Source organism: Marmota monax, unplaced genomic scaffold (genome assembly GCF_021218885.2).
Source record: "Marmota monax isolate L192 unplaced genomic scaffold, Marmota_monax_Labrador192_F-V1.1 WCK01_AAM20220418_F8-fsc01810, whole genome shotgun sequence".
Taxonomy (NCBI): Eukaryota; Metazoa; Chordata; class Mammalia; order Rodentia; family Sciuridae; genus Marmota; species Marmota monax.
The window spans coordinates 16,759-40,880 of record NW_026693363.1 but is presented as its reverse complement, the minus strand read 5'-3'; the positions used below and the strand labels follow the sequence as shown (position 1 = coordinate 40,880).

Sequence of the window (24,122 nt, the reverse complement as noted above, 5' to 3'; positions counted from 1 at the left end):
CTACCCTCATTCCCCCTTTCTTTCCCTCCCCTTTATTGTATTTAGAGTTTGTTTAATCCAACCATCTTCCTCCCTCCCAACCCCGTTATGGATCAACATTCTTATACCAGAGAAAACTTTCAGTATTTGATTTTTTGGGATTGGCTAACTTCACTTAGCATTATATTCTACAACTCCATTCATTTACCTGAAAATGCCATAATTTTATTCTCTTGTAATGCTAAATAATATTCCATTGAGTATATATGCCACATTTTCATTATCCATTCATCAACTGAAGGGCATCTAGGTTGGTTCCACAGTTTAGCTAATATGAATTGTGCTGCTATAAACATTGATATGGCTGTGTTCCTGTAGTATGCTGTTTTTAAGTCCTTTGGGTATGGACTGAGGAGTGGGATAGCTGGGTAAAATGGTGGTTCCATTCCCAGGTTTCCAAGAAACCTCCATATTGCTTTCCACATTGATTGCACAAATTTGCAGTCCTACCAGCAATGTATGAGTGTATCTTTTCCCCCACATCCTTGACAATACTTATTGTAGTTTGTATTCTTAACAGCTGCCATTCTGACTGGACTGAGATGAAATCTTATAGTAGTTCTGATTTTCATTTCTTTAATTGCTAGAGATATTGAACATTTTTCCCATATATCTGTTGACTGTGTATCATCTTCTGAGAAGTGTCTTTTCAGCTACTTGGAACATTTATTGATTGGATTATTTGGTTTTTTGGCATTGAGATTTTTGAGTTCTTTATATATCCTAGAAATTAGTGCTCTATCTGACGTGTATGTGGTAAAAACTTGCTACCCAAATGTAGGCTCTCTATTCACTTCACTGATTGTTTCTTTTGCTGAGAAGAAGCTTTTTTGTTTGATTCCATCCCGTTTATTGATTCTGGATTTCATTTCTTGTGCTATAGGAGTCTTATTAAGGAAGTTGGGGTCTAATCCAACATGATGGAGATTTGGGTCCACTTTTTCTTCTATTAGGCACAGTGTTTTTTGTTTAATTCCTAGGTCCTTGATCCACTTTGAGTTAAGTTTTGTGCATGGTGAGAAATAGGGGCTTAATTTCATTTTTTTTTTGCATATGGATTTCCAGTTTTCACAGAATCATTTGTTGAACAGGATATCTTTTCTCCAATGTACGATTTTGTCGCTTTTGTCTAATATAACTGTAATTATGTGAATTAGTCTCTGTGTCCTCTATTCTGTACCATTGGCCTACAAGTCTATTTTGGTGCCAATACCATGCTGTTTTTGTTACTATTGCTCTGCAGTAGAGTTTATGGTCTGGTATAGTGATGCCACCTGCTTCACTCTTCTTGCTAAGGATTGCTTTAGCTATTCTGGGTCTCTTATTTTTCCAGATGACTTTCATGACTGCTTTTTCTACTTCTATGAGGAATGCCATTGGGATTTTGATTAGGATTGCATTAAATCTGTATAGTGCTTTTGGTAATATGGTCATTTTGGCAATATTAATTCTGCTATCCAAGAACAAGGGAGATCTTTCCATCTTCTAAGGTCTTCTTTAATTTCTTTCTTTAGCATTCTGTAGTTTTCATTGTAAAGGTCTTTCACATCTTTCATTAAGTTGATTCCCAAGTATTTTATTTTTTGCTTGAGATTTTTATAAATGGGGTAGTTTTCCTCATTTCCCTTTCAGAGGATTTTTCACTGATATACAGAAATACCTTTAATTTATGGGTGTTGATTTTATATGCTGTTACTTTGCTGAATTCATTTATTAGTTCTAGAAGTTGGCTGGTGGAATTTTTGGGTCTTCTAGGTATAGAACCATATCATCAGCAAATAGTGATAATTTGAGTTCTCCTTTTCCTATCCATATCCCTTTAATTTCTTTCATATGTCTAATTGCTCTGGCCAGTGTTTCAAGAACTATGTTAAATAGAAGTGGTAAAAGAGGGTATCCCTATCTTGTTCCAGTTTTTAGAGGTAATGCTTTCAATTTTTCTCCATTTAGAATGATGCTAGCCTAGGGTTTAGCATAGATAGGTTTTACAATGTTGAGATATGTTCCCGTTATCCCTAGTTTTTCCAGTGTTTTGAACATGAAGGGGTGCTGTATTTTGTTGAATGCTTATTCTGCATCTATTGAGATGACCATATTGTTCTTATCTTTAAGTCTATTGATGTGAAGAATTGCATTTATTGATTTCCATATGTTGAACCACCTTGCATCCCTGGGATGAACCCCACTTGATCATGGTGCACTATCTTTTTGATATGCTTTTGTATTTAATTTGTCAGAATTTTTGGAGAATTTTTGCATCTATGTTCATTAGAGGTATTGGTATTGGTCTGAAGTTTTCTTTCTTTGATGTGTCTTTGCCTGGTCTTTGCATTCAGGGTGATATTGGCCTCATAGAATGAGTTTGAAAGTGCTCCCTCTTTTTCTATTTCACAAAATAATTTGAGGAGTATTGGTATTAGTTCTTCATTAAAGGTCTTGTAGAACTCAGGTGTGTATCCATCTAGTCCTGGGCTTTTCTTGGTTGGTAGGCTTCTGATGCCATCTTCTATTTCATCTCTTGAAATTGATGTTTACATAGTGTACATCATCCTGATTCTGTATGGACAAATCATATGACTCTAGAATTTTTTTTATGCCTTTGATAGTTTCTATTTCATTAGAGTACAAGTTTTCAAAAATAATTTCTAATTATCTTCTGTATTTCTGTAGTGTCTTTTGTGCTATTTCCTTTTTTTTATCATGTAATGTTAGTAATTTGAATTTTCTCTCTCCTTTTCATTAGCATGGCTAAAAGTTTGTCAATTTTATTTTTTCAAAGAACCAACTTTTTATCTTGTCAATTTTTTCAATTGTTTCTTTTATTTCAATTTCATTCATTTCAGCTGATTTTAATTATTTCTGTCTTCTATTGCTTTTGGTGTTTATTTGTTCTTCTTTTCTAGGGCTTTGAGATGTAATGTTAGGTCATTTATTTGTTGACTTTTTCTTCTTTTAAGAAATGAAATCCATGCAATGTACTTTCATATATATATATATATATATATATATATATATATATATATATTAGTTGCAGTCGTCAATACCTTTATTTTTTATTATTTTTTTAATGTGGTACTGAGGATCGAACCCAGGGCCTCACACGTGCTAAGCAAGTGCTCTACCACTGAGCCACAACCCCAGCCCCGCAATGTACTTTCCTGTTATTACTGCCTTCATAGTGTCCCAGAGATTTCTATAGTTCCCCTGAGTTATATCAATGTTTTCATTTACCTCTAAGAATTTTTTAATCTCCTCCTTTATATCTTTTGCAACCCATTTTTCATCCAGTAGCATATTATTTAGTCTTCAGGTGTTGGAGAAGCTTTTATTTTTTTATTTTATCATTGTTTTCTAGTTTTATTCCATTATGATCTGATAGAATGCAGAGTAGTATCTCTACTTTTCTGTATTTGCTAAGAGTTGCTTTGTGGCATAATATTATGGTCTATTTTAGAGAAGGATCCATGTGCTGCTGAGAAGAATGTGTATTTGCTTGTTGAAGGATGAAATATTCTATATACATCAGTTAAGTCTAAGTTATTGATTGTGTTAATGAGTTCTATACTTTCTTTGTTCACTTTTTCTTTGGAAAGATCTATCCAGTGGTGAAAGTGGTATGTTAACGATACCCAGAATTATTGTGTTGTGGTCTATTTGACTCTTAAACTTGAGAAGAGTTTGTTTGATGAACATAGATGCTCCATTGTTTGGGGCATATATATTTATAATTGTTATGTCTTATTGATGTGTGTTTCCCCTTGAGCCATATATGGTGTCCTTCTTTATCCCTTTTGATTAACTTTAGCTTGAAGTCTACTTTATTTGATATGAAGATGGAAACCCCTGCTTGCTTCCACAGTCCATGTGAGTGGTATGATTTTTCTCAACCTTTTGAGTCTGTGCATGTCTTTTCCTATGAGATGAGTCTCTTGGAGGCAGCATATTGTTGGGTCTGTTTTTTAAAATCCAATCTGCCAGTCTACGTCTTTTGATTGGTGAGTTTATGCCATAAATATTCAGGGTTATTATTGAGACATGATTTATATTCCCAGTTATTTTATCTTTGGTATTTAACTTGACTTGGTTTCTCCTTTGATTAGTTTTTCCTTTAGTGTAATACCTCCCTTAACTCTTGTTTTTCAATTCCTCTTCATGGAATATTTTGCCAAGGATATCTGTAGTGCAGGCTTTCTAGTTGTAAATTCTCTTAACTTTTGTTTATTATGGAAGGTTTTTATTTCATCATCAAATCTAAAGCTTATTTTGCTAAATATAAGAATCTTGGTTGGCATCCATTTTCTTTCAGAACTTGGTATATATGTTATTCTATGATCTCCTGGCTTTGAGGGTCTGGGTTAAAAAATCTGCTGATATATGAATTGGCCTCCCTCTATATGTGATCTGATTCCTCTCTTGTGGCCTTTAAGATTCTATCCTTATTCTGTATGCTAGGCATTTTCCTTATAATGTGCCTTGGTGTAGATCTGTTGTAATTTTGTACATTTGACGTTTTGTAAGCCTCTTGAATTTGATTTTTCAATTCATTCTTCATACTTGGGAAATTTTCTGAATGAAGAATTGTGAATTCCTTTGATTTAAAACTCTGTGCTTTCCTCTATCTCAATAACTCTTAGATTTGGTCTTTTTATTCTATTCCATAATTCTTGGATGTTCTATTCTTGGTTTCTTACGATCTTCACTGTGTGGTCAACTTTATTTTCCTGATTGTATACTTTGTCTTCATTATCTGATGTTCTTTCTTCCAAGTGATCTAGTCTGTTGGTTATGCGTTCTATTGAGTTTTTTATTTGGTTTATTGTTTCCTTCATTTCAAGAATTTCTGATTTTTTTTTCAGAGTCTCTGTTTCTTGAAATAGTCTTTTGCTACCTATATTTGCTCTTATATCTTTGTTGGAGTGATCAATTGTTGCCTGTTTTTGTTCATTTAGGTCACCCTTTAATTCACAGATCATTTTAATTACGTTTATTCTGAACTCCTTCTCTGATATTTCATCAACTTCACTGTCCATGGGCTCTGTTATTACTTGTACCTCACCTTGATGTTGGGCTTCCAGACCCTGAGGCTGTGCTCAATGTGTGCTAGTGAAACTAAAGGTGGTGGTGGCAATAGCAGAGGTAACTCAAGATAGCAGTGGAAGTGCCCCAAGATGGATGCAGGTCTTTCAGTGATGGGGCTGAAAGGGTGGACCTTACACTCCCTTTGGGATGCCTGCTCCAAGATTCAGCTGCTTCTAGGCCCTGTCTGTTAGCAAAAGGTAAAGGCTACTGTGTGGAGAAGGCTGTGGGAATGTTTGCAGAGTCCCAAGATGGAAGTGGGTTAGGCCTGGCCTGAGGCTGGCTGTGGGTGTGTGTGTGTGGCAGACCCAGGCCTACCCTGGGCCTGGGTCCTGCGCAGGTCAGTGTAGGAGCATCTGAACCAGGCCAGAGCTTCGGCGGGGGTCCACTAGTCAGAGGAGGCGGTCCTGTGCTCTGGAGGGTGTCTTCTGGTGGTGGGATAGACCCAGGCCTATCCTGGGCCTGGGTCCCATGCAGGTGGGTGGAGGTGGATCTAGACCAGGCAGAGAAATGTCATTTCTTGAGTCAGCAGAAGTTTTCTTTTTAAAAAATTAAAACAATAAAAAATACCATGATTAAGTTCAAATCACTTTATTTATACTTGGACATTTAAAAAGAAGAAATAATGTTTGAGTCACAGAGTAGTCCATGAAGGAGTTAAAGAAAAGCCATCTAGAAATAATGCCAGATAGGTATATTGGTTACATCAAGCTGAAATCACTTGAGTAACTGAAACTGCAAGAAGGGCCATTTGAACTATCCTTCCCCAGATGCAACAAGCCATAAAGATTCTTTTGGAAGGGATTTGCTTCACGTGCCAAGGCTGGAAAATAGCCTTGATCATCAGAGACTGATATTGGGGCTGCAATGAACCTGAGGAAATAAACTCTTTGAGGTAACCCTTACCTTCCACTGTCTTCTACATCACCCCCATATACACAGCATAGTAACATCCTTAGAATTTACTATCCAAGTCCAGACAGCCACTTGTCCTATCATTTCTTCACAAATTTATTGCTCTTTGTCCAAAAGTATAAAAACATCATGCCTTGGTCATTTATTTGGATTTTACTCTCTTGTAAAGATTCCTGTGTACATGTAAAATTAATAAAACTTTATGCTTTAATCTTGTTAATCAGCTTTTATATTAATTAGTTTCCTAGTTTTGCCCAAAAAGCCTACAGAAGAACTAAGGGACAGAGGAGGGGATTTCTCTCTTCCCTATACCCACAACTGAAAAAGGCATGTGGCTTTCCTACAGGCAAACAAAGTATAACCCCCATGAGGTCAGAGTTTTCTCCAGGTACTAAGAGGAGGCTCAGGACTTGCTCCAGAAATAGATAAAAGGGAAATTAAGAGGTGGTAGCTGGTCAGGATGTAGGCAGGCATGTGAGGCCTGCAGTCTTCATGCCTTTCAGGTATGGGTTAAGGGATTAAGGGATAGGCTGGGCTAAGGGATTATGTCCTGGGCAGATCCAAGCTCATGAGTCTCAGACTATATCAACTTTGCAAGAAATACTTGAGCAAGTCAGTTATGAGCTACTGAAGATAAGGCAAGAGTGCAAGGAAAGACTTTGAAAAAATTAATTTGCAAGAAATAAATCAGCATTAAATATAAGGAATTATTTTAAAATAATTTAACACTGTGGTTTTACTTATTCATTTGATTATAATAACTTTGGTAACCATAACTTCGGCTAGATGAAATCACCTATAGCCAACTAAATGCACATCAAACATAAATAATGTCTTGACCTGCCTTCTTTTCCTACAACTCCACACATCCCAAGGGGAATTTCCAGCTCAAGATCAAAGAATGATTAAATAGTTGGTGAAGGAGTTTTTAAAAAATGACTGAGTAATTTTACTTTGTATACACATGCTAGAAAAAAAGTAAAATAAAATAAACAAAAATGTCCTCTTGGTGCTGAAAGTTTGGTGCCAAATCTTCTAAAAAGCAAAGAGCCTTGGGAAAATAATTAGGCACTTAATCAGTCTCATGTTTCAAAAGTTCATAATGAAGCTGTGTGATCAACAATCATCCTGTATTTGCTCACCATTCTAATGAGATGTCAAACCCAAAGGTTGCATTTTCACAATTCTAAGTCTCTCTTTCAACTTAATGTTTAAGAAAAATTTGTATTTAGAAATGTGAATTTACAGAGAAGAAAACATATGGGATATGCTAAAAGTATTTTACAAGGCATCTGACCAACTAAAACTATTTTTTTGTTTGTTTTAAGTTTGGGATTTTGTTTATCTTACAGCATATTACAGTGATCTAAGTAGTGTTTCCTTGTAGCATAAATAAGGTGGCCAAGGAAATAGATGTGACCATTTCCAGTTTGCCTGGTAAATCAATGTGTGGTCTACCATAATGAAACCTCAATAACAAAACACAGAATGAAAAGTAAGGACATCAGCTCAGGTCTCCCAGTAGTGGCTGGAATCTGCAATCAGGGGTAGCTTAGGAGTAATTTTTCTACTTCATTTCACAAAAATTAGCATACAGACACACAACAAAGACTTTCTGCCTTTTGAAAGTCCAATTCACTTGACATGCTTGACTATTTCTCATAAACCTATTGCTCCTACTCATCAGTTTGAGGGAAATGGTAGGGGTGTGGCTGCATTAGAAAGCAGGTGTTCTAATGGTCCTTTGAAAACTGATTAGTGTCTTAGGCTTCTCATCTCAGAAATGCATTGATAGGTACTTTTTCCTACTTGAAGCCAGGAGGATGAGCCCAAATTCTTGGTTCTAGACCACTCAATTCAATATACTGTCCTGGGACAATGGCACTTCCCTATAGCACAACACAAGCCACCCTTATCAGGCCTAACTTTCTCAGTTTTCTGTTATTGGAAAGAAGGGTCCATGGAATATTCCTATACTTCCAAATTTCACTCTGGGAAACTAACAAACAATATATTAAAGAAACACCTACGAAAGATCTAACACAAGTCCATCTCATATACATATTCATTTGTCAATTATATCTGTTTCAAAATGCTTTTGCAGCATTACTGTTAAAAACTGATTTAAAAGCTTTGTTAGTCCCTGTATTTAGGTGCTAGTCTCCATACAGCTGAAGGAGGTAGCTCAACCTCTAAGAGCTCTATCCGGAGAATCTTAAGTGCAAATGTGTGCTGAGATGACCAAACAATCCAAGCTTCACTATCCTAATTCTCAATTTGCGAACAAAACTATCCTACTGCCCAAGACCTGGCAGACTTCCAACTATAGGGAGTACAAGTGGCCCACGACCCAGCTGCTATGCTTTTGAAATCCTCCACATTCTCTCAGAGGCCCTCTCCGAAGAAGACAGCACAGTACAGCTGGCCTCCAATGGATGGCTTTGCTGGAGGACTTTGTGATACCTTGCTAACTTTGGCTCATAGCAGAAGAGAACACTTCCACCAAGCATTCTCTCTTTAGTTAGAATAAGACTTTAATCATAGTCTGACAGTGTCTGACAGTTCTCCTAACCTCTCCCAGCTGCTTTCCTATTTCCTTTCATGCAGGTATTTTCCCTAAAAATAACCATGCATTTTAGTTCTATCTTGGCATCTGCCTCCCAGAAGTCTAGACTAATATATTATTCATTCATTTATTGGTCATTCATTCAAGAAATTGAATTTCCATGTTTCTGGCACGTCATTCTAGGCACTGGGGAGAGTGGTGAGCAAGACTAAGAAAACCTGTACATTCATAAACTCCCCACAAATTATCATAACTGCTTCTCTTTCTTCAGCTCCTAATGTGTGCTAAGTATTTATATGCCTCATCTCATTTGTTCTTTACAATAACCCTGAAAATGTTGTTTGTTTCATGAATAAAGAAACTAAGACCTGGAAGAATAAGTTTCCAGGGGCCTCTCTGATAGGGCCAGCTTTTTTACTCCAAAATCTATGCTTTTCAGCGATGATGTATATCATCCATTTAGGTAACAGCTCTAAGCAATTTTATTTTCTAGCAATTTCTTGCCCATCTGAATAGTTGATTTTACACAAAGTATGGTTTCATTTCTTTAATATAAATTTATAAGGGCTGGGGGAACAATCTATAAGAGAGGGAAACTGCACTTCAGAGTCAGTCCTACACTGTTTCAAAGTCAGGTCAATGATGATAGCATGTAATCCATTCAGAGACGGTCCCCCACCAGGTGTGAGTTTCCAACTGTGTTCACTATTACAAAGAACATAGAGAGGAAAGAAATGCTTGGTTAATCTGTTTTTCAGCCTGGTCATGGCCCAATGCTGGCAAGCTGATAGAGAGTGGTCACATACAATCAGAGCTTCTTTTAGAGGCTGGCAAGGCCCACTGCAGGCAGCCAAGCACTCTGATGACAGCTGATGCAAACACATACCATTATGTTCAAGGTCAGTGATGGCCTCTTCTCTACTCGAGTCAAAGTCCAGGGAAGGAGTAGGCTGAGACTCAGGTAGGTTCTCTGAAGCTGGTTCATCTAATTCCTTATGGGAGGAAATTAATAATTCATCAGAAGTTGACAGAAAGAAATAGGACTACCACAAATGAGATCATATTCTTGTTTAAAAGATTATTTGGAAACAAAAACCTACCAAATTCTCTCCCTTAAACATAATAACTTTTTCAAACTTTAAGATAGTAACTTGGGTTAGGAGAAAAATAGTCCTGAATCAATGAGACAGGTGACCTTGGGCAAACACTTGAACTTCATAGCCCTCAGGTTTAGGTCCATGACTAGTAGGTCAAGCAGGATGCCCAGAGTAAAAAATTAACACTCAGGTTCAGGCAAGTGCAGGCTCCACTGGCAGCTAGGAGTGATGCTTTCTATTTTGCACCCAGGGCACTCCACCTTTGTCATTCCTGTCCTGAATTTTTCTTCATCTCAAAATTAAAAAGCATTGGCTTGAATGACTTCCAGCTTCTTGTCTAGCTTTAAAAACTCCATGATTCTATGAATTTTAATTTCTTAAAAGCAAAATATCTAAGAGAATACTTAGAATTCTTACTTCAAATAAACAAAGGTAAACTTCATAAACATATCAATAAGTATTTCAACAAATCACCTTGTCCTTTCCCCCCCCAGTTTTGAGTGTGTATGTGTTTGTCACCTAGAATGGATGGTAAATTGGCCTCTTTTCCTTGATAAATGGCTTTGATGCAGAGCTACTCCAAGAATGTCTTCTTATTAAGAAGGAAATTAAAAGGAAAAATTAATCTTATGTCTTTTGTTTTCTATTTTGCTGTGCTCGGAAATGAACCCAGGGCCTTCTGCATGCCGGGCAAGCACTCTACCACTGACCCACATTACCAGTCCTAAACTAATATTAAATAAATACGTAAAAATGAAGCTATGCCACACTGTGATGTAGCATTTGTGAAAATATGGTCATAAAGTGGTTTTTAAAAGTCCATTTTCTATACTATATACTTAATTATTTCAGGAAGTACAACTGAATTCCAAATTTCAAAGGATCACTGATGGTACATAGAGAACTTCAAGAACAAAGAGTAGAAATTGCATGAAATGTGATTTTACATGTGCTTTAGCACTTATTTGAAAATAAGTACTTGGGCTCTCAAGTGATTTTGATTTGCTAAGGTCCTCTTTTAATAGAACAAACAGAGTTGTTAAAATTGTTCTTTTAGTATAGAAGGACTTGATCTCATCTTTGATCCCCATTACCATTCCATGCATGATGGAGACCTGCTCTGACATGCACTTTTCACAGAAACTCAACCTGGGCACCAGTGCAAATATATACCAAAAAGATGAATGGGGCTTATCTTTTATATTATGGTACATAGTTGTTTTTAAGATACCATTCTTTAAGGAAATGGTGCCTAATATCAGTCTACCTACATTCAACTGTGCTTCAAGATTTCATAGCTCAAATTCAACCAAGCAGAAACTGCCTGCCAAAGTAAAAGATGTTGTCAGTTAGGGTCTGAAAAACAAAGCAAGTTACTCTCTCAAATGCTTCAAAGAATTTTTATAACATGTAACAATCAGTCCATTCACTCCCATAACTGATTCTCTCCTACGACTGCTTCTGAAATAAAAAAGGGGCTTGCTTCAGCCATTCAAGAGAGAAGGAAAAAGGAATTGAGAAGAGAGTCCCCAATGAGATTAGGAAGAACTTAAGTTGTAAATATGTGTAGAGGCAGGGGAATAAAAGCATTCAAAGAAGGGAGCATTTTCCTCTTCTTCTTTATCACATTTTTCTTTAGCCTCTTGCATCTGATTCATCCATTTTCTTTCTTATACTTTATTTCATCTATCTCAGTTCAACCTTCAGGTCCCTCTGCAAAATGTTTGACTTTGGTTTTCTTCCTCTTTGTTCAGTGAATATCATTAAACCCATCTCACTCTTTTGCCTGTGGATGTGATTAAACTTGCCTCTTCCTTGCCTGGCTGTCTCTCTCCATCCTCCTGCTGGGGTGAACAAGAAAGTCTTCTCTCCATTTGCTTCTCCTTTTCTTCTGTTCCCATTAAGTGATTTTTTTCCTAAAGAGATTATAAGAAGATCTGTTCATTGGAGGTTTTTCCAGGTCTTCCTTCATCTGGAGGTGAACTGCTGCTTTCAGGAGCCCTATTTTCAATAATTAATCAGAGTATGGTCTTGGGCCAGCAGCCTTGGAATGGGCAGAGTGCTTGTTAGAAATGCAATATTCCAGCCACCCCCAACCCCAGAACAAATAAATCAGAACCTACATTTTAACAAGATCCATAGGCCTCCCAGATACATTTTGAATTCTGAGAAATGTTACTATAAGCCATAGAAATTTGAGCAAGAGCCAGTTGATTGTGGAGATCAAAGATCAGAAGGTTTTCCAGAAGAGGAGGTGAAGTTTTGGAAGAGAGAAGATGGGAAGCTAACAATAGGCCAGAGGGAAATGGCTGTTACAATAGCACAAAAGGGAGCAGGGAGCTTGGGAGATCTGAGCAACCATGCAGGGCTGAACCAGCTGGGAAAAGGACATAATCTGTGAGGAGAGTAGATTTAAGACTCTCACATATAAGACTCTCACAGACTGGAGCATTTTCTGCTCCCATCAATATATAAACTAGGGCACATGCTTCTGGAAAGCTCAGGCCTAGAGATGCTGATAGCATTAAACCTTGGAAGATCAAAGAATGAACTAAAATCTCTGGCCAGGGCAACACTGGGCACTTCCCTACCTTTTCCGTTTGCTCATTGCTGATAGACAGAGGATGGAATTGGGAATTCACTGAGGAAATTATGATTTTTATAAAATCTTCTTTTTTTCTCAGTTGTTCCAATCTCTGGATGTTTTGCCTAGCTCCCATGTTCTGTGGGATAACATATGGATAACAAAATCTCCTGAGATTCTGCCTGCCATATGGTCTCAGAGTTATCTTTAGACTTCAAGACACCCTGATATATAGGGGGATGGGAAGACCGGATACCATACAACATAGTTATAATGATGATAATATTTATATCAGAAAAAAAGAACACAAAATGATTATCTTGAGGGGTCAAAGAAGGAAAGCAAAAAGTTAACTTATTGGATAATAACACTTAAGATCATACTTGAAAATACACTTTTATTTGCCATATAGTAACTTCAAAAATAAAGTCATTAGGTTCATAAAACAAAATGCAACTAAATAATAGTTCTCAATTTCCAGTCTTAGGGGGAAAGTCTCTTAGAATCAAGGGTCCCTGAGAATTCCAGAAAAAAGCATCCCAGTTTCTGTCCAGAACAAATAGTTTACGCACATTAACAAACTGAATCCTTATGATCCTGCCAGTCCTCCTTGTTTGGATCTATGAAAACGTGCAGTTCTCAGTCTCAGAATCAGGGAAAAAGATCCACATCCACAGGTTTTCCTTGCAAAGCCCATAAAATCTGGGGAGCTGAGGAAAGGTGCTAGGTTTTCAGAGGGCTTGGATCATTCCACATTATGGTGGCATCAAATAGGAATCTAACCCTGCTGCTGAACCCTGTGTCATTTCAGCCAACAATTTCTCCACTAACTAGGGTCTGTAACCTCATCTCCCAAGTCTTTGGGACCTGCAAAAAGATCCCATAGCTGGCTTTACTTAACAGAGGTACCAGATGGGTGAAGAAGCAGAGTGGGATTGAGCATGTATGTCCAGCATTTCCACAGTATCTGCTAATTGGTCCAGTAAACAGAAGGAGATTGTGAGCTCAGAGGAAGTTTTGCCCCCTATTTGGCCCAATTTTGGATTTTCAGAACTCTAAAGCATCTAGTACCCCTAAATATTTGATAAAGGTAGTTCACTAGCATCTCTCCTCCTCAGAAGGGCAGAAAACAAGTGTTCCTAGGCCCTTCCTAGCTGAGAGTGAGCTCTGCTAAGGTTTGAATGTCCCTTGGTTTGAGGCCTCTGATACTATACTACTACAGAATTAGCATCCTCAGGGTTCAAAGGATTCTCCCCACAGCCTCTAGGGGAGGTTGGTTCTTCCTGCGAAAGGTAAGAATCTCTTTCACATACAGGAATTTCCACTGAATGAATGAGAAATATCTCCAACCCAAATTGCTTTTACCAGGAGAGCTATGAGTTAGTGTTGATGTTGAGTAACCAAATATGACCTCATAAAGACTACCTTGAGCATCAGAGCCTACCCCAAGGCCTGTGGAGATATTTTCAACCATTAGTGAAAATGGCATTTGCTATTCAAAGATTTGGAATATAGAGGATATGAATTTGGGATCCATGTCATGTAAACCTACAACCCTATTCGTTATCATATAGCTATGGTGGTTCTTCAGAGTTTGAATGAAGTTATTAACACAATACACATGATATAAGTGGGAGAGAGACAATAAAAAGGGAAAGAATAAAAATAAGAAAGGTCAATGAACTAAAGAGGTAAGACATCTACAACATCATTCACAAAGCCCTGGGTTTGATTCCCAGTTCCAAAAAAAGAAAAGATTAAAAAAAAAAAGAGATAGAGAAAAGATTTAAAAAAGAACTGAGATGTGTTCCTCATTTACATATAAACAAAACAACAAATTTTTAAAACTAGATAAAACTTCATCCGTAACCAGTGAAGATAGAGAATAAAGTTTGACCTGCTTTCCTAATTCCAGGTGGATGAATGGTCTCAAACTTATGTCATTTAAACTAAAGAAGCTGTTACATTTCTAAAATTCCAAAACTAAAGGAGAAGGTAAAGTAGAACTATAGATGGATATTCCAACTGGCTGTCCACAAACATTGGTTTAATGTGCATTGAGTTTTAAATGAACCTAATACCTTTATGACAATGTTATTTCTAGTTCTCCAAAGTTCAAACCACTCGCCATTCCCTCATATCTACCCTGCTGCACTGTTTATACTCCTCCTGACTCCTGAAGGCTTTGAGTGTGCAGCAACACAGTAACCAGCTCACATCTGAACATACGAGATGAATGGAGGATGGAAATGAAGACTTGAGTAGACATTTATCCACCTCTATGGGAATTTTCAGCATGATATAGATATCAGTAGTCCACAAATTAATATATAGATTATTTAAACCTAACAAAATCCTGAGAATTTTCCACGGCTTGAAGTATGTGTCTCTCTGTGTGAATGATTGTGTGTGTGAATAGACATATACATTCATAAAGACACACATATAAAGAAAATGCATAATAAAAGTCATATTTGACAACAGTTGTTTCAGTAAAAAAAAAATTAGAAATACACATATGTGTTCTAAGATCTAGTTATTTAACTCATCAACTGTGTATTCAGTGCCAATCCTTTATAAACTACATAGTAGGCACTCAATAAATGTGTTGGATACATCACCTGATCCACCTCTGTGGATCTTTGAGTTAGTGTTTTTTCCAATTGATGGCCTACATTCTAGAATCCTCCCTGGAATTAGAAACTTGGTCATAGTACTTTTATTTTCTAACCTGTCCCTTTTCCTATACAACTACCTATATGAGTATGTATAATCTGAAGCAAGAAAGAGTCTTATGTAAAATTTAAGAGATACTTACATGAAGCACATTTGTACTCAGCTGCTGAAAGTTCCGAGATCTCAATTCTTGCATCCGCTTGTTATTCTCTTCATACTTGTCTTCCACAATTTTTCTGCAAATTTAAAGTGAACATACAAAAGTAACTCAAATTTCTAAAACTATGTCTTATCTACAGATATGTATGATCCCTGTTCAGGGATCATGGGCAGATTAGGCTGATGGGAAGCCAGGTCATCTGTCTCTCGCTTGGGAAGTAGTATGCTGTGCATAACACTTTTAAACTTTAGTTCTCTTTTAAATCACACACAGGGATACTCTGGTTCCTTATTAATTCTTAGGAATTCTCAAATGCAGCAGAAGGAGAAGACAATTCCTCCCTGTGCATCCTGAATATGATGATGGGGGTTTCCACAGTGTCTGACATATACTAACACCATGAAAAATGTTTTCAGGGTGAACCAACACACAAGCCAGGAAAAAAAGAAATACTACATATCAAAGAATTTATGAAAAATATATAGGCATCACTGTGGAAGAAAATTTTCTTCTGTAGAAAAATTTTATTTCCTTTGTTTTCTTTATTTGTTTCCAACTAGGAGAATTGATTATAATAAATCTGCTACTAGAAGAAAGATTTAAGTTCTTATGATAACTTGTGTGTTAATCTATACTTAGATATTTTCTACAAGTCACTGAACATCCTTCTAGTTAAATTTTCTTGTCTATAAAATGGATACATTTCACCTTTCTGACATTAGAGTCATTTTCTTACTAAAAACACATGTTCCCTTTTATTCTAGAAACAAAGATCAAAATTACAATACAATTCATTCATAAAATAAAGATCAAATTTTATGTAAACACTATCACTTTAAATGTGAAAATATTAGTGCATCATTTGAAAGATTTATGACTTCCATTGATCTATAAAATAGTTTTAATCTGAATAATTGTAATATGCAGATAAATTATTAAATCTGCCATTTTAATCCATTTCTATCAGAGTATAAATTTTTCTTTTATCCACAATCAATGATCTGAATCATGGTACAATGGAGATACTAACATTATAAACAAATTTGAGACTATGAGTTGATGGAATGGCTCAAGGAATTTATGTGAATATATTTTCCAAGTAAAACCCACACTCAGTGCTATAGTGATTTACAAAAACAAACTAGTATTGGCTCCCTAGAACACACTGTGTACATTATCTTCCTAACTAAACATTCAGTAACATCACATTGGTAGCCGAAATTGGCCATGGTGGGAGTATTTACAACACAGAAATCAGCAAGCAAGTCAGCTAACTCTAAATCCAGAGCTGTCTGTTAAATGTTTACCAGCACATCACTGCACTTTGATGCAAATCTTTCTCCACATATATTAAAGAAAGCATGTGTTAAGGAAAATAGAGTCTGATAGATTCTTATTTGGTTCATCATGATATTCATTCAGAGTACAAGGATATCTCTAAATCATGTTTCAGGTTTGTTTTGTAAACATGATCACAAAGTAAGCAGATCTGCTATTTGGAACTTATCTATCCCTCTAGTCCTTGGTTGGGATTTCTAAGTTACCAAAGAGTAAGCGAAGGAAGAAAGAAGAAAAATTAGAGAATTGGCAAACCTTGCAACTGAAAAAAAGCATTTGAGAAATTGAGAGTCCGGGGCTCTTTGATATTCCACTCTTCATACATACATCTTTCTTCAGTTTTAATAAGATTTAATTGACAGATAAAATAGTTTATATTTATAGTATACATTATGATGTTTTGATATATGTATATATTGTTAAAATGATTAGAACAAGTTAATTAACATATACATCACTTCACATACTTTTTTGTGGTGAGAACATTTAAGGTCTATTACTGAGTAATTTTCAAATCTACAATGTCTTAATTAGTCATTACGATGAACAATAGCTCTCTAGAACTAATTCTTCCTGGCTAACTGCAACTTTGTACCTTTGTCTAAATCTCCTCATCCATGCCCCTGACCCTGTTAATCACCATTTCATTTTCCACCTTCACTAGTTCCATATTTTCAGATTTCATATATATGTGAGATCATGATCATGAATATTTGTCTTTCTATGGATGGCTTATTTCACTTAGCCTAATGTCCTCCAGATTCATCCATGCTGGTGCAGTTGATGTGATTTCCTTCTTTTTAAAAGCTAAAGAGAATCCTGTTGTATGTACAGTCCACATTTCTCTTTGATTCCATCTTTGGGCTACTGTGAATAATGCTGCAGTGAGCATGGGAATGCAGATCTGTTCAATATTTGATTTCATTTCCTTTGAATATAAACTCAGAAGCAGGTCTGTGAGATCTTTCAGAAGTTCTATGTTCAAATTTTTAGGGAAACTCCATACTTCTTTCCATAATAACTTTACAAGTTTTCCACCCCCTTCCCGATGCTTGAAATTATACTTTTTCATAAAAAGATACTTCTAAATGCTTCTTTTAACAGACCAGAACTGACTGCATTTTACTGTCTTCCAAGCTAAAAATTTTCTGCCAGCAAAACCTCTTATCCCTGTAGATCAGCTAGGTCTCCTGGTAGAAGAAACACAACAAGCACCTAGGGAATGAGATTAAAATAATAAAGGCTTCTTTTTGGTCTGTTGCTTGAGTATGTATAGAAGATGTCAGCACCAATGAAGTTTCACTCAAGAGACTAACCCTATTTTCATCACTAATGCACTCCCTGATTTTCAATCTTTCTCTATACTCAACACTGAAAGCCTAATATAAATTGTACCTGGCATCCACTCTAAGACTCAATCATCTTTTGACTGAATGAGTAAATGAATAAACAAATAAATATATAACCATATGCATTTTGGTTTCTTGATTTGTTTTTTTTTTTTTTTTTTTTTTGTCTTCTCTTCAGTGAATTCCTTCATAGCCCCTGGGAGCAGCACAGGAGGCATACAGTACGAAAGGAAAGGCAGCTTACTTTAGCTTCCTGGCTTTTTCATCAGCTGCCTGGAGCTTCCTCAGCCGCATCCTTTCTCTAGGTGTCATTTTCTGCACTTCAGATAGTTCCCGAAGAGTCTGCAGGTGTATCTTTTTTTGCCTATAAATCATAAAGATTCCCCACATGCTAACATGCTCAGAAAAATTAAACAAATCTTTTACAGAAGTATAATTACACTACCGAGAAAGCAAAAGCATCTCAAGACAGGCCAGGCAAAAACTAATAATCTTTGGATAGGCAATGAGCCAATCAGGACTGTAGTTAATTGACAATATCTTTCAAATTAGATTTTTGTTTAAAAGAAAATTATATACTTTCCAAATTTCTGCTCATTTCATTGCCTATAACTAGTTTTCACAATGGTAAGACAAATTAGAATTGTGGTCATTAGGGAGCAAAACGACTGTCAGAGTAATTCAGCCATGTGGATAGGTATACAATATTTGGAGTTAAGCAGGATTTGAATCCCACCTCTACCACTCATTAGCTCAATAGACTTGAATGAGAAATTGAACCTCAATGTTCTCATCTGTAAAGAATGGGCTATAGTAAGTATCATGAGACAATGTATGCGCAAGTATTTATGATGGTATCACAATAGGTGTATGTTGCTGAGTATGACTTATATGAGTGCTTGATCACACAGGTTAACAACTAAATATGGGTTCATATCATAACCTCCCAGCTTACATTTTATGTATTCTTGGGCAAGTTACTTAACCCATGACTATAAAAAAAGTACTACCTACTTCATAGGGTTTTCCTGCCTTTAAATGAGTTCATGTAAATGGATTCTATTAGATACCGAGCTGAGGATATGGTCATTAACCCACAAAATGTTAGATAATATTATTAATTAAGAATCTTTTTCTTCAATAAAAGGAATGTGTTCACATTAATCTACTATTGAAAGGCCTACAACCACTTTCCCAATGATAATTGCTTCTGTTCCTGACTTGGTTATGGATCAATATCAAAGAACACCTTTTATAATCCACTCCTTCCTTAAGAACCACTAAGAGAATTGTAATGAGTTTTGTAGCAGTTCTCATTCCTCTGTAATATCATCCAAACAGAGTCACCAAGCAAAGTTCAATCCTTCAGGCATATATATACCCAATTTTCTAAACCCAAACAGATCTCCTTAAAACATAGTCTTAGATCTTGAAAATAAGAGTGACTAATTGAAATCAATATTTCACAACATGAAATGCCCTCCAAATAATTAGATTCTAGCATAGTGTTAATTCTAAACAGTGTAAGGCAAAGTGTTTCACAACTGCAGTGCAAAATAATAACTAAAATTAGCTCAATATTTTAAAAATAAGATATCTAGTACTTTCACATTTCCAGTTAATAAAATAAAATTTGAAATTCCAACCTTTCTTGAAAGAATAACTAGAAATTCAACAAAACAAGGTTATTAGAAGCATGCTTAAAAATTTGCCCCCTAAGGCACAATGTGCTTCACCTAGAGATCATGCATCACACAAAGACTGGATGCCTTGGTGGATAAGTTTCTCCTAGTTTGCATGTGAGGATGGAGACCACAATGCTGCAGTTAGGAAACCCACAGGACTAGGTGTGAGAGAAATATTGCTGGCTATCTGGCCTTGTAGATCAACCTATTTAGGGCCCCTATTCTCTTTTTTTTTAACTTTATTTTATTTATTTATTTTTATATGGTGCTATGGATGGAACCCAGGGCCTCCCATGTGCTAGGTAAGTGCTCTACCACTGAGCCACAACCCCAGCCCCAGGTCCCCTGTTCTCACTCCACTGTCCTGTACACTGCTGAAGAGGGACTGCTCTGCTCTGTGTGTCTTTATAATATTAAATATAGTTTGTTTGGCAAAATTATAGATTTAGTCTTTAAAAGTAGTGGTCCCAGGAGTTGTGCAGTGCACTGCATGCACAGTTACACATGGTGATTCTGAAGTAATATAGCATTCTAGACTCCTGCAAGTTATAGCACAAAAAAATTTGAATGAGGAAAAAGAGAAGTTAGGACAGAAAATAATTATAATTCTCTGAAAACACACTTTTCTAGATCTTATATAAGAAGATACATACTTTAAGGAAGTAAATCTGGCTTATTTTCAATTGTCCCAGAATCCCATATTCTTCTGCCAGTTCACATTAAACAAACAATGTGTGAAAGCCACTTATGCTTATGATGGAAGGCTCATTAGCATAAATGTTACTAAATGTTTGAGATATTAATTTCTCTACACACTTACAAGGCAGCTGTGGAGCTACCCTGCAGATCTGTAAGCTGTGCAGTGGTTTAAACTTTTATGATTTCAATTTGCTACCACCTGGGGCAAAAAGCTTTGGAATGCTACATTACTGAAGCTCCTTAATTTCCTGGCAAGATTAAGTGAATTCTAGAATGCTCCATGCATTCAGCTTAGCACTAATAGATTTTTAAAGACAAATGCATTTAACGTTTATGCTGGATGGGCTTTTGAAAAACAAAGCAATTACTTACATGGCATTAATTATCCGGGCGGCCTCCTTCTGACAATCCAAATTCTTGTCTTCCAGAGTTATTTCAGAATATCTACACATCAGGTGCTAAAAAAATTAATAATAATCCTGGTAAACTTAAATTAGATTCCTCTTCAGTAATGAATTGAATGAAAGGACATAAAACTACTAGGTACCTTTTCTGATTTGGGGTATTATTGACTCTGGCAGGAAGCTTGAAAACTAAGTTCATAGTAACTATTTTTCTCTATATAAAGGTTATATAAAATTACACGGTAGCTTATGTGAGAAGACCTACAGGGCCAGGCTCCTGCCTACCTCTCCAACTTCACCTTGTACTACTTGCTCTCTTACTCCTTGTTACCCACTATAAGCAGGCCTGCTCTCAGCTCCAACAATACTCACTTTCTCCAAATCCCAGCCTGGAATGGACAAATCTACATTCCTCAGGCTAGAACTAGGATTTAGCAAATGAGGCACTCACTTTAGGTACAAAATCTAAGTGGGTACCAAAAAACTCTGTGACCAAGAGAAATAATACTTAAATACAATATTATTTTTAAAATCAAAATTAAGTCCTTATATACAAACAGAGATATGATAAATGGTGGTATAAAGGTGTATTAAGAATTTTATGCAAAAAAATAAGAGAGCTCATGTATAATGCCATAATTTGGTGTGAACATACTTTATATACAGAATTACAAAAAATTGTGCTATGAATGGATAATTATGAATGTAATGCACCCCACTATTGTTATATATGTAAGAAATAAATTTTAAAAAGAAAAAAAATAAGTCCAAAAAGCTATGAAGAATACAATATCAAATATTTAAATAAAGACATGATCCAATACTGAACTTGCCCAACTCTACTTCCTTGCTTTGCCCTAATCCTGGTTCTGCTGAATCTGTTGTTTAAACTTTAAATATTCTTCACCAGGGATAATTAGTATTATTTTGGATTTTAGATTATTGCATAAACATATATGATTTATCTTGACTGAGTTTTTGGTGTCCCCTTTAAGTTTGCTCTTGGGTAGGTATCTCACTTGCTTGACCCTAGTCTTGGCAGATTCCCTGAGATCCTTTTTGTTTCTTTGTACATTGATGGCCCTTTTAGCTGGCACTAATTTCCCTTTGATAGAGGACTACCCAGAGCCCAATATGCTTGGCACATAGGGAGAATTGGAGGTGCCCAGGTCCTTAAGACTTCCTCTCCATGTTTTCCTTAGCTTCCTCTGGGAGTATGTGTTTGTGTAAGAACCTTCTTCTCTATGTCCACCTTCCATGAGCACAACTTAATTTAGGGCTGGCTTTTGTACTAGCTGTTCCCTATGATTCAAATTGTTCCTTACATTCTGGCTCCTTCTCCTGTGCTCACTGGTGTTGAAATGGTACCAACCCCTTCTTTGACTACCAAAGCCCCTCCCCACCTGTTACTTTTTGTAGAATCCTGTTCACTTTCTTCCTAATTTTTTTGCTTGTGATCATTTATTTGTCTACTTTTCCTTGGTCACTGGGTTCTCTCACTAGCAGTCATGCTTCAAAAGATCAGGAACAATACCCATTCCTTTCATTTTAGCCTCCCCCCAGTGTCAGCACAGTGCCTGGCACTCAAGAATGAGTATACATCATCACCACCTTTGATTCCTCTGGATTTATAACTCGGTCCACTGACTGAAAAGATATGCACATTTTGGAAAGTGGACAACTCTTGTGGTTCCTATTAAATCTTTTCATGAAATCAGAAGAAACCTGCCTGAGGGGTTAGTATTGCAAAAGCCAGAGAAGCTAAAAAAAGAAAAAAAGCCCTCAGGGAAGAAACCATTTGCTTCTTTCTTACTACCATAGGCAGATCTACTATATCAAATTTTCTAAACCACAGGAAAACAAAATGAGCTCAATAAATAAAAAGTGTTAGTGAGTTACATATAATAAAGGAGTGGAATAATAAATGCTCAAAGAAAATCCCAGACTAACATCATTATTGGTGCATTCTTGTCCTAGTAGGGATATAATTCCAATGTGTTGAGGTAACAACTGTCAGTATAAGAGCCATAGAGTAGATGTTGAGATTAGGCATAAATTGAAAGCCCCAACATCCCATTTCTGGGCACATCTGGGAACTAGTGTTGATGTACAGTTGCAAACAGATTGTCCTGACTACCTTCTTTTTAATCTTGTTCCTCCTTTGTTTCTTAATGCATCTTACTTCCACAGTATATTTTCAAGTCACAGAATGTGTATATAAATGCTAATACCTGTTTCCCAGTATCCCTTTCATTTTAAATACCTGTAGCTGTTCAGCAATGTAAGGATTTTTTAAAATTTCTAGAGCAGATGGTCTCAATGAAGGATTCTTGTTCAACATGCTGTAATGTTCAAAAAGAAAATTATTTTTCAAGTAAGCTAAAGAATAAGTTCATTTAAACAAAATAATATTTTTTGACAATAGATTTCTTTCCATACCTTTCCATGATGGTGTTTAGTTCTCTTGGATATCTCTCAGGGAGGGAGGGTGTATCACCCTCAACAATTTTTAAAACAATAGACAGGAAATTGGAGCCAGTGAATGCGTGATCCATACAACACATCTCATATAAAATACATGCCAGTGACCTGAAGATAAAAAGAATTTAAATAAGGAATTTCTGCCCTATTTTACATGTGCTCATCATCATATAACTTCAGAGGTATTGGGGCACTGGCTGTGAAGTACTAACATACATTTCCGTTGTTTGTTTAAAAATTGCAATTTCAAAGTATTATTTTACTATCTAAATAAAGTTCCCCCACCATCAAAAAAAAGAAGAAAGAAAGAAAAAGAAATTTTTAAAAAGCACAAAAATAAAGGACAACAGTAAGTCTGAATGAGTGCTTTTTCAAAAGGAGAATAAACATACTGACAGTTAGCAAGTGCCTGCACAAATTTGGTTGATGTATTAAAAATTTTTTGAATTAGATTCTGTGCAGGAAAAATAAAATAAAGCTAAATATTATCTTCCTAAGGCAGTCTTGTTAATGCTATGCATGCAAAATAAAATTTTAATTTATAAGCCTAACCTTCCCTTTCCTGTGTATCCATGCATTTTGATAAGGAAACTAGCATTCCTTATTAGTTTCCTGAACATAATCCATTTGCAAGTATGGTAGGAGAGTAGTTTCTTGCAGCTCACATTAAAATGTATAATTCTCCCTTGGGGAGTATGAGATAATATTAAAATTCTAGATCAATCCAACACTGATTTGGATTAGCCATACAAATCAGCATCCTCTAAACCAGCAGAAAAATCTTTTCAATAGCTCTCCATCATGAAGAAAACTAAGGGGTAAATTCATTCCTGAATTTAGTATAAAGAGATAACTGAGCTGGGTGTGGTGGCGCAAAGCTGTAATTCAAAGTTAGCCTCAGCAACTTATCGAGGCCGTAAGCAACTCAGTGAAACCCTGTCTCTAAATAAAATATAAAAAAGGACTGGGAATGTGGCTCAGTGGTTAAGTGTGCTTGGGCTCAACCCTGGTACAAAAAGAAAAGAAATAGTGTACTTCTCCTAAATAATGGGT

General features: G+C 36.2%; 1 protein-coding gene across 8 annotated transcripts; it reads right to left on the bottom strand.

The window, feature by feature from the left end:
* Positions 1–5,690: 5,690 nt before the first annotated feature.
* LOC124101148 (serine/threonine-protein kinase Nek11) lies at positions 5,691–23,641 on the bottom strand. Of its 8 annotated transcripts, XM_046456903.2 has the most exons (9): positions 23,028–23,499; positions 22,852–22,930; positions 20,557–20,642; positions 18,045–18,164; positions 15,096–15,189; positions 12,285–12,416; positions 11,502–11,609; positions 9,483–9,588; positions 9,130–9,301 (listed from the first exon to the last, which is right to left on the bottom strand). In XM_046456903.2, the coding sequence occupies exons 1-9, from the start codon at positions 23,150–23,152 to the stop codon at positions 9,258–9,260; spliced, it is 894 nt and encodes a 297-aa protein (XP_046312859.1). In that variant the 5' UTR covers positions 23,153–23,499; the 3' UTR covers positions 9,130–9,257. The 8 variants fall into 8 exon arrangements, with proteins under 8 accessions (XP_046312854.1, XP_046312855.1, XP_058439271.1 ...); XM_046456898.2 differs by having other exon boundaries at positions 5,691–9,588; positions 23,028–23,510; XM_046456899.2 differs by lacking the exon at positions 18,045–18,164 and having other exon boundaries at positions 5,691–9,588; positions 23,028–23,543.
* Between the last annotated feature and the right edge of the window lie 481 nt (positions 23,642–24,122).

Coding starts and splice junctions, on each gene's coding strand:
- LOC124101148 (XM_046456898.2), bottom strand. CDS start 23,152: ATGTGTTGTATGGATCACGCATTCACTGGCTCCAATTTCCTGTCTATT. Junction 22,931..23,027: donor CTAAACACCATCATGGAAAG/GTATGGAAAGAA, acceptor TGAACATTACAG/CATGTTGAACAAGAATCCTT. Junction 9,589..11,501: donor GACAGCCAGGCAAGGAAGAG/GCAAGTTTAATC, acceptor TCCTCCCATAAG/GAATTAGATGAACCAGCTTC.